The sequence below is a fragment of the Achroia grisella genome, unplaced genomic scaffold (assembly GCF_030625045.1).
Source record: "Achroia grisella isolate CSIRO2021 unplaced genomic scaffold, CSIRO_AGI_Agris_v1 utg2138, whole genome shotgun sequence".
NCBI lineage: Eukaryota > Metazoa > Arthropoda > Insecta > Lepidoptera > Pyralidae > Achroia > Achroia grisella.
In genome coordinates this window covers 289,945-300,813 of record NW_026712712.1, presented here as the reverse complement: position 1 = coordinate 300,813, position 10,869 = coordinate 289,945, and the positions used below count along the sequence as shown (strand labels likewise).

The following is a 10,869-nucleotide window of genomic DNA, read 5'->3' as shown; positions in this document are numbered from 1 at the left end:
ATATATGTACATGTAATAAATGTCGAGTTTTATTTCAACCTTCCTTTTCTTCCTTTACTGTTTCTAATTTAGTATCTCTGTACTCTGTAGTCGTTTCTTCATCTGTTGGAGCAGGACCTGCTTCTGGCTCGTCGGCGATTGAGGGTGATTCAACATCGGTGACGGGTTTCGTGACCATCTCTTTTATCTCCTGGTCCACAGAACTGTATACCACTTTAATGTCACCATTTTTGTCTGCTGACGCCTCTTTTATTTCTACTATCGCGCTCCACACCAACAGGAGCATGTAGACTTGGAATACTAGAATTTTAAACAAATTACTTCATTGCACAATTTTTATTTTCAAATTAGAGGATCAATGGGCCGTCAATACTGAATTAATGACATTTAAAAATGGAACAAAAATTGGCCTTGTACGGAGTAACTAAGAATTGGCTTGATTAGAGATATAGAGGTACATGTTTGCTATTGATATTGTTGATTGTTTCTTCATCGTAAAATTTACCTGTAAGAAGTTTTTAGCAATAAGGCCACACATTTTTATGTAATAATATAATCTTACATATTAGTATAGACACAGATAACATAATATTACATATATAGAATAACAATTACTACATAGTTATTCTATATTAGTTTAGGTATATTTAAAAATATATTTTAAATTAAAAAAATCTGTATACTACAATACAGATGATTTTATGTTATATATGAAGTTGGTACTGTCATCCTTTTCACTTTGATTAAATTAAATATAATAAATTATACTCACTTGTACTAAATATAATCGTAATAACGAGGAGTACGTCTATAGCAGCAATGACCATTGAATACACTAGAATGGACGTTACCACCGTCGCTATAGTATAATATATATACACTTGCAACAATACGATATCATTCTGAAATAGAAGTACTGTAATAACTTGTAGTATAAACGAATTATATACGTACGAAAAACGGATTTGGATGCGGTTTTGATTGCGCTTTAGGTGTTTCGATCACCGGAGAGCAAGTCAGGAATACAAATGTCATGCACAGTTCTTTGGTGTAGCCCAGATAAATGTAAATATGATCTATGTCACCACGGATGAATAGATTATGGTACGGTTTTTACTTTGAAATATCCTCACGTGATCGATATGATCCTTGGTTAAAATTTTAAAAAAAGTTTTCACTCGTTTAATTCTATATATTTAAGTTAATAAAGTCAACCTACCCGATATATCCCGCATAACAACAGAACAGTAAATGACATATCCGTGGAATAGGCCAGAATTGGAATGGGTTTGGATGCATTGTCTTCTAATATTATCTCTTGAACCTTCATAATAGTCGGTGAAAATGTCTCGTTCGCTGTGCCCACCAAAGAAACTATCTGAAATATAGTAGGAACGTGCATAAATATAAAATGTAATACTCGAATTATAAAACAATTGACTTAAAAAACAATAAGGCGCGTAAGTAACTGCAGATACGTCATTAATTACACAAAATAATACAAAACCATTAAGTATCTAATAATATGGCCTTCCGCAAAATAACACCTAATTTAATAAAAATCTGTCATTAATATAGAGCACAAGCTTATAGGTATACATACACCTAAAATTTGAGTTATTTAATATTTTTATGACACATGCCTCGTTAGGCAGAGAAAACTCAAACGATATCCATATCCATACTTATCTTCCACCACAACATCACCGAGGTACAAAGTCGTCTGCGTGAAGCCTTTGTTTCACTATGTAATATTATCTTATCTATGGACTCACCTATTGACAATATCAAACAGCTTGCTTCGTAAGCTAAGCTATGTTTCAGTCGAAGGTTGAGATATAGGAGTAAAATTACAGATATGACAATCTCATACCAGTCAATTCATAACGCAGTCGGTCAAACGTTAGCAATACCTAACCGTTGTCATGATATTAAAATAAAATACTTACCGCAGCAATCAAATTAAAATATCCAACCACTATTATACCTATCCTAACAGGCGCTATCCAGCAACAATAACTCAATTTATAATTAACTACAGCTGATTCTACGTATTGATACATTTTTTCCATTTTGTAAACTATTTTACACTATTCTAAAAAACACCCGTCCTGCGATAGTTTTCGGTTGAAATAAAACTGTCCGATATAGAAAATTATCTGTTTTAATTAGGATGTTGGTTAATTAGTGGTCGGAAAAAAGTATTAGGCGTCAGTAATTCGCTAATTATACGTCATTGTAACCTGCTAACAACTATTTTTGCACAATCGTCTCGGTTATCATTGTAATTTGACCATAATAATCATCTTAGACCTCCGGAATGCCAAACAGTATAGTGCTATATTGCTTGGGACTTTGGTGACACACTTCATGCATTGCCTTTAGTAAGTAACCATGCCTTCATACCCAATAATTTCGGTGAAAAGCTCTGACACAACTTGCAAAGCAAACTGCATCAGAAATAATGCCTAATTCGGAACAAACTCTGACAAATGAAACTAATAGTGACCCCTAACTTTATAATTCATAATAAAGTACGGAATAAAATAATCTTGGAGACCAAGACCTTTGTAATAAAAAAATGTTTATTATTTTATTTAAATTATTACATGGGTACTTCCTATGGAAACTGTAAAAATGTAATTCTAACAAATAAAGGATAATTACATCAATACTCTAGAATCGTCAACAAATATTAAATAAAACCAAAATAATTGTATATGAAACCAACATGATGAATTTGATAAAGCGTATAATATAGGCAATGAATTGACCATATACATTCTTATAAACGAATGTAAAAAACATAAATCCTACAATAAATTTGGAACTGGAAAAGGCACACATTGAGCTTGTCAAATTAGACTTCATATATCTTGTATGATCAGTAATAAACGTCACTAACTTTCAACAACTATCAATAATTGTTTATAATAATATAAATAAAATTATACAAATGATCACACAATTTGCCTACTCAAGCCGATTTGTATGAGATTGTAAATACTATATACCATACAGGTGCACATACATAAGCACGGTCTTGTAATAAGTTAAACGGTTTTAAAAATAAATTATAGTAAAATATAATTACTGACATCAACTTCTTTAAAAATATATCAAAATAAATTATAATCCCTGTATCATTATTTTATGAAAGAAAATAAAATTAGAGTAAACTAAACATTTATTAAAAAAAAAGAAATACACTAAAACGGCAGTGGTCCGTCCTCGCGATGAATTTAAAACAAAATTAAATAAAAAAAAAAGAAAGAAAATCAGGAAAATTTAACGAATTGCCATATTTTGCAATAGAAAAAGTAGAAAATATTTTATGATTTATTTAACAATATGTAATGGAAACTTATAAATATTTTAATCGTGTGAAGTTCCCGGTTTGTAGAAAGAACTAAAAAAAATGTGATATTGAATGTCACAGTTATAATAAAAACAGTTTTATTTTGTAGTATGTGTCATTGTCAACAATAACAATCTTAAAAAATCTATTAGTCTCTTTCCATAACACATTGTTTAAATATTTCATCAATTTATTCCTTTAATATATACACTTTCTCTGAAAATCTTTCAAAATACAACAAAAATACTAAATTCTCTCCACTATGCCTCATTGCTTTGTACAATAATATTGCATTATACCATAACATGATCCCGAAAAAATATTTAACTACATATAATTTCCTAGCTTTGTATTGGTAAAATATAATAATTGTAAATTTTATATACTTAGGCGTATAATATATTATCATATCACACAAGATTGAGAAACATAGTTATAATATTTAATAGTTAAAGATTTATATAATAGGAGAATAGATAAAAAGGACCAAAAAAGTATACGTGTGACAAGTTGGGGACGTGAAATAGACAGTTTAAACAACAGTTGGTTACTTCATCAGGGCATGGACCACAGCGTTAGCGTTCAGCGCCTTCAGATCGGTGTAGGTTTGGCCTGTTCCAACAAAAACAATCGGCTGACCGGTAATATAAGTCATGGATATGGCAGCGCCGACTTTGTCATCTATTGTATCGAATTTAGTGAGTACAATTCCGTCGATCACGTGTGGATTGGTAGACGAACTGTGGTCAGCTAGGGCTTGGTTGAATTTTACGAGTTGGTCGACAGCCTCGTTTCCGACTAGTGCTTCCCCAACGAATAACACTAAGTCGGGTTCATTGACCTTGATCAATTTGGCTAGAGCTCGCATCAGCGGTTCATTATCTTGCATTCTGCCCGCAGTGTCGATGAGTACCACGTCGATCTTGGTATCTGAAGCGTAACGGATTGCTTCCATGGCTATGCCTGCAGCATCTTTGCCTGTTAAAACAAATAAATAATCTTGAACGTGTTTAACTGCGCCATCTAGGCAAAACAATACATATGTAGAAAAATCCAGAACAATGTAATCATATTTGAGTATGTTTGAATGCTACGGCCAAACTCGCGACCGCCACAAATATACAACTGGGCTTTCAATCAAGTAGGTCAAAACCACCGTCTTATGAGAAGAATCGATATTAGCATAATAGCGTGTCATAATAAAAAAACCTTGATTGCTGTTGATTGTTAAAACCAAGGGTTTTCAATATAAATAAGTACGTACATTTTTTTTTTTGGGTATTTTTGTACACAAAATGTGATGATGTCAATTCCATCGTTCCAATACTAAATAATTAAATTTAAAAAAATAACTTAAAACACTTAAACTAATGTGATACCAGCCAGAACAATGTGATTAAAAATATACATATATATAAACGGACGCAAGTATCCTATGTCAATAAACAATTTTAAGTATGAGTTCGATAATATCTCACCATATCCTTTCTCGTACAAGTGCACCATTTTGCGTCCGTGGTGGTTGGATTCAGGATGCAGTGCGTTCAAATGCCGTGCGTGCGTCCGCAGTTGCTCAACCGCGCCGGCACGGAACGTGTCGCACGCCGCTATCAGCACCGACATCTCATTCTCAATCAGCCAGAAGCAGATCTTGGCAAGGTTAGTCGATTTGCCCACGCCATTCACCTATTAAAAGATTTATAGAGGTCAAACACACAGATAAACAATATAAGTATAATTTCAATTATATAATTTTTCTAAAATAAAAGTTGTTTGAGATATATGAGTTAAGGTTTAAATAAACCTTAATGCCACAAGGATCTCAAATTATTATCAGATTCTTAATAATTTCCCTGACAACATATGTGGCCGTACATAAGCCATAGGTTACTGGAACTCTAAACTAAAAACTAATCAGGATCATCTAAAGAGACAACACCCTAGTGTTAGCATTGTACTTTAACAATCTCCATGATAGTCAGACATGACATGACAGTCCCTTCCATGCCATCGTGTTGAATTTCGAATACTATATTTTAAAAATATATGAAATAAATCTCACCCCACAAAATGCCATGACGTAAGGTCTGCCTTCCTGTTTGGCATGAATACAATCACGTAGAATATCCACACGACGCTTCGGTGATAGAATCTGCACCAACGACTCTGTTAGAGTGGTCTTCACTGTTTTAGCGACGCTGTCAAATGTTCCCAGTACCTGTAAATAATATATTTATTAAAGCTAGCAGCACACGGGATCAATTAGTATTAAAATCTTAAAAATATTTCAAAATAAATACTGACCATGTCATCTTAAAATGTGTTATAGTATATTGTATTCAATAAGTGTAAGATTATTTAATTATTTTTTTAAAATAAACACAAACCTTTCCTTCCAACTTCATAGCAACAGAGTCACAGAGTTTGTTAGCTATATCAGCGGCGACATTCTTCGCTATCAGGTGGTCGCGCATCTTATCCAACACCGGCCGCATCGAGTCTTCAGTGAGGGCTTTCGAACCCACCAGGCCTAGTAAAGAAAAATAATTTAAATAACATTCTTCAGACTTCCACAGCTCCAGTGGTATAGCAGTTTGGCACACCACTTTACCTTCTGTGGTCGCGGGTCAAATTCCTTACACGGTACAAACATTTGCATTCATGAGTATCATTGTATTGGCCTGGGTGTTTCCTATGTATATTGAATGTATTTATAAAAATATCTAAGTATGAGAAACAATTCTTTAAAAAAGCAAATGAAACTCTAAATATATTTATTACAAGAGAAGCAATTGGTAAAGATCCATGAATGCACTCGAATGCATTTGTGGCTGTCATCATAATCATTAAGCCACCGCAGTCTTCCAGCAGAGAATCACAGTGCCTCACTTCCAGTTATTACCAGCAACCTTACGTATGTCGTCGCTCCAAGCTGCGGAGCATCCTACACTACGTTTGCCATTAGCGGTCTCCACTCTAGAACACGTCTAGTCCAGGCAGCATCGGTTCTTTGACAGATTTGACCAGCCCACTACCACTTCAACTAACAACAACTTCAACTAACACGAAAACCTATGTCGGCGACCTTAATTCTCTGCTGAATTATTTCGTTTCGGATTTAGACCCTTAGAGAAACTCCAGACATAGCTCTTTCCATAGCTTGTTGAGCGACTTTGAGTTGTTAGATCAGTTCGTCTGTGACCATGTTTCGGCACCATAAGTCATAACGATTAGAACAGTAGTGGCTGTAGAACTCATGAAATGATTACCTTTGAATATGCTGAACATGCCACCACTTTTTTTAGTGTTTTGCTGAGTGGTTTGCTCCTCATCCTCACTGCTGCTCTCCTCTGAATCCACCTCTAAATCGCGGATGGCACCCGTCATTTGTCCCACAAGCTAAAATAAATTACTTGATCAATAAGAAGTCAAAGAATTTAAAATTTTGTAAATAGTTACAGAAATCTACATAATATATAAGTACTAAACAATACATAAATGAATATTTTGACGGCATCGGAGGTCTAGCGGTTTAGCGCGCCGCTTTAGTTCCGATGGTTCGATTTCTCGCATGGTACCCCAGAAGGTATGTAGCATGATTATGAAAATTCTACACTATAAATAAACATCTAATGTTAATATAAAATACAAGTAATAATAGAGCTATTATTACTGTTTTGCTGTCTTTATACAAATGAAAACAAATCACTACACATCACATGAACAACTGCTATCTAGTCGACTAACTGGGTCGCCAAGCCTTAATAAAATAGAACAAATCAGAAAATATATAGGAAACAAACCTGTGTGTCAGGATTGATGGTACCATTTGCATCCTCTGGCTTGTCTGTACTGAAGTCAAGTGACGGCAGATCTCGGGAGTCGCCACCTAGTGCCCACACACGTGGTTGCTTCACACGCTCTTCAGGTTTTGGACTTTTTGTTGGTTTAGGAGATTTCCTGTTATAAAAATAGTTATAAAATGATAATCCATATAGTAGACATTAATATATTTTATGCTAAGGTGCAAAATAAAGAAATGGATCAAGCAAGTGACACTCTGGTATCCTATGATGCCTGTCATGCATTGTCATTCCAGAGAACAACGATATCATCTCTCACTTTTTAAAATTGCACTGCCTAATCTGCATCTTACAATGGAAATACAAGATATATTTCCAGCAAACCTAACCAAGCAAGCTGCTTAGTAACAGAAATAGGTACTACTGGAGTACCTACAGAGATGAATTTTGATAGTCTAAGTCAGATGTCATTCTTAGTTATAAAGTATTCTTGTATTGGCATCTGCTAAAGAATCTTGGTATACTATTTCACGTAAAAGAATTTCCCAGGACTCAGATTGTGGGCTAGAAGGTTACTATCCTACTCTTAAAAGGAGACAACTCTGGCCTGTAGTGAGACTTTAAAAACCTGTTATGAAGATTTTTATATAAACAAAAATTATACAAACTAATTATAAATGTGAGAGTGACTATATGTTCATTAAGTTAACATACTTGATTTCCTTTTTGCCTTTAGAGGCCAGTTTTTGAGCCAGTTTGGCTCTATTTGCTGCTATCACGTCATCATCTGTCTCCGGTGATTCTTCCACTTTACCATTAGTTAGGCTCTTGGATTCTACAATTTTCACTGTAATGTAAAGAAATAATTTATTAGTAAGCAATTTTGTATTAGGACAGACTGTTTGCAAACAATATTCTCAATGATTATATTATTAATAATTATATTATTAAATAATAATAGGTTAAGAATAAATATATATAGATCTATATATTCATATTTTATATAAGTTGCCATAGGTACATTGTGGATAGTTTAGAGAAAGGTCTATATCCAACAGTGAATAGTAACAACCTGAAATGATGAATTATGACATATGCATTGAGTATCTCAGATTGTAAGTCCAATATTAGAATTAAAATAGAATAGTCTGTAATAAGTAACAATTATACTATAAATCTATACATATACAGGCAAGTCAGTTTGAAGATGTTTTGTAATATAATATGATATAGATAGTAACTATAATAAAGCAATTTGTGCTAGCTTAACATCTGCATTGCAGTATACACTATTACAAATGCAAAAATATCTTCAAATTGGCTTAAGCTGTGCAATCTTTCTAATAATTTCATAAATATGTAATTACTGAATGATTTTTACCTGATTTTTTACTTTTCTCCTCCCCCTTCCTTTCGATCATAGAAGCAACAGTTTTTTTAGATTTTTGAGAATCTTCAAAAGTTCTCATTTGCTTTGGAATCTTTGCTTGCGACTTTGCTGTAATTACAAAAAAAAAACAAAGTATATACTTTGGACAACTAGTAGAGGGTATAAATTGCCGTTTAGGTTAAGTATCATCAATTCATAAACAAAATTATAAAAAAGGAACTTACCCCATGACTCGCAAGCCTTAAGCACCGAATCATATGTTAATTTGAAATCAAAGTCTCCTGTATGACGAGCTCCCTGCAGTTCATTTTTGTACTTGTCTCTGAATTCCAAGTGGACATCATTTAGAAACTTATCCACATAAGATAGTTGGAGTATACGTTGATAGGCAACCACAAAAACCAACTCAAACTCGTTATCGAGTTTATACTGCAGCGTTAGCGCATTATGGTTGAATGTATTGTTACCTGTACGCTCCTAAAAAAAAAAAGCACAATAAAACTTAGAATTCAGTCGTGCTCACTAAACGCGTGGCAAATATAAAATACTTACTTGTAAAATTACACTACGTATCAACGAGTTCACGGATGGTGTAAAAATGTCACTAGTGCTTTGAAAACACCACAATACTATTCCTCCTTTACTGAAAATGCTAAAGAGGTCCAACATTTTATTTCTTATACAATATTATTTAAGATATTTAGTTTTGCGAAATATTTATTAAAATTAAAAGAAATCACAGATGTTACTTTTATGACGTTGAACAATATTACTACTAGTGATGAGCGATACTTATCGATTCTATCGAAATATTGACGTCAGAATTATTTAGTTCCAGAACACTTTGGTATAACTTGACAGTTCATATTTATTGTTACATTCTTTTATTTTCAATGTCATTTTATACCGTAATATTAAAATAAAATCTAAACTAACAGTAAAAGTTCATTCATAGTGGTAGCCCGATGATCTATAGTGGACCATTATTTATGTAACCTTATTATTCCATTTTTTACTATTATATAAGTATAACATAGTATACAAGAGGCGATTATTTAAAATATTATTTATACTGATGTTTACAGTATGAGGGAGGGGTAAATTAATAATTAATCCCATTACTAATAACGTATTATATTAGATTTACCTCCACCCGATAACACCTGAAAACCATTGTCGTTAGTTTCTTGTAAATTTGCCATGATCGCGATGAGCTAACTGAATTACTTTATGCTAGCAGTTTTTTTTTGTATTAATTAGGATTTGTTTTTGTGCAGTACAGTAATTTTGCGAACTTAAACTTCTTATTTCTCTTGCCGCGTAAAGTTTGTAAAAAAATTACAAAGTAAATATAAAATTTTTGCTTCACTTATTAATATATTGTGTATCGATGTATATTGAATATTGGTAATATCCAAAACAAACTCTAATCTAAAGTATCGAAATCGATGTTTTAATACTGCAACCCATACATCACTATTTCAAGGTACTGCAGTGTATTTGGCTGTCTAAGGTATGTGCTGTCAAGTAAACTATACAGTAAAAGTACCTGTTTTTATGACATAAAGTTAACAACTCACCTGAGGTAATACACATTCACAGAGTGAATGAATGAATCTGAGTCTATACTGCTCACTTACATATGTCACTATCATTTAATGATATTTGATGATATTAGTATGAAATTGCAATCTTTAATATTGTTATACTTTACTTCACGATTGATTGTATTTATTAATCAATTATTTTTTTTTATTTATTCCCTGTTTCTATAAGTACATAGCATCGAAAATCTATTTATCAAAGCATCATCCGTCCGTGTATATAAGAATTTTAAAATAATTCTTCCAAGTTCCTCCGATTCTGCCCACCGTGGGGGACAACCCGGAATACGGAATGCCTCCCCTCCCCCCCAATCTCTGCTCCTGTTGTGTGGATGTGGATCCTCCCACACAGAGTCATAGAGTCGCGCCCGCTCCTCACATGTCGCTACAAAAGTAGAGTCATAGCAGGAGCGGGCCATCTACTTATTTCATAAGTATGATAATTAAACATTAATAATTAACAAAACCTATGTATTACATCCAATATATAACTATCACTTTAATTAAAATAATTATAATATTATATATATTTTAAATAAACATATCGAATAAGTATAGAAGCTAATCGATGAATCTTGAAGGTGTGTGCAATGTGTACAATGTGGTGCCAGTAATATTATTCCCCTGAATTGCCCAGATGACCTGTTGATTATTAAACGTTCCACGTCTTAGGGCTCCATTCTGGTTGGGAAAGCGAGCCGAACCAAATTGTAG

The 10,869-nt window shown here is 33.3% G+C and overlaps 2 protein-coding genes across 2 annotated transcripts; both read right to left on the bottom strand.

The window, feature by feature from the left end:
* Positions 1–6: 6 nt before the first annotated feature.
* On the bottom strand, positions 7–3,086 carry LOC131842134 (uncharacterized). The gene is made up of 4 exons (XM_059190652.1): positions 1,950–3,086; positions 1,220–1,378; positions 773–902; positions 7–300 (listed from the first exon to the last, which is right to left on the bottom strand). Exons 1-4 carry the CDS (start codon positions 2,070–2,072, stop codon positions 35–37), a joined length of 678 nt encoding a protein of 225 aa, XP_059046635.1. The 5' UTR covers positions 2,073–3,086; the 3' UTR covers positions 7–34.
* An 83-nt stretch (positions 3,087–3,169) lies between these two features.
* LOC131842131 (signal recognition particle receptor subunit alpha homolog) lies at positions 3,170–9,339 on the bottom strand. Its single transcript, XM_059190650.1, has 10 exons — positions 9,104–9,339; positions 8,776–9,028; positions 8,543–8,659; positions 7,876–8,008; positions 7,162–7,318; positions 6,628–6,757; positions 5,746–5,888; positions 5,421–5,576; positions 4,837–5,044; positions 3,170–4,336 (listed from the first exon to the last, which is right to left on the bottom strand). Exons 1-10 carry the CDS (start codon positions 9,218–9,220, stop codon positions 3,906–3,908), a joined length of 1,845 nt encoding a protein of 614 aa, XP_059046633.1. The 5' UTR covers positions 9,221–9,339; the 3' UTR covers positions 3,170–3,905.
* Positions 9,340–10,869: the final 1,530 nt, after the last annotated feature.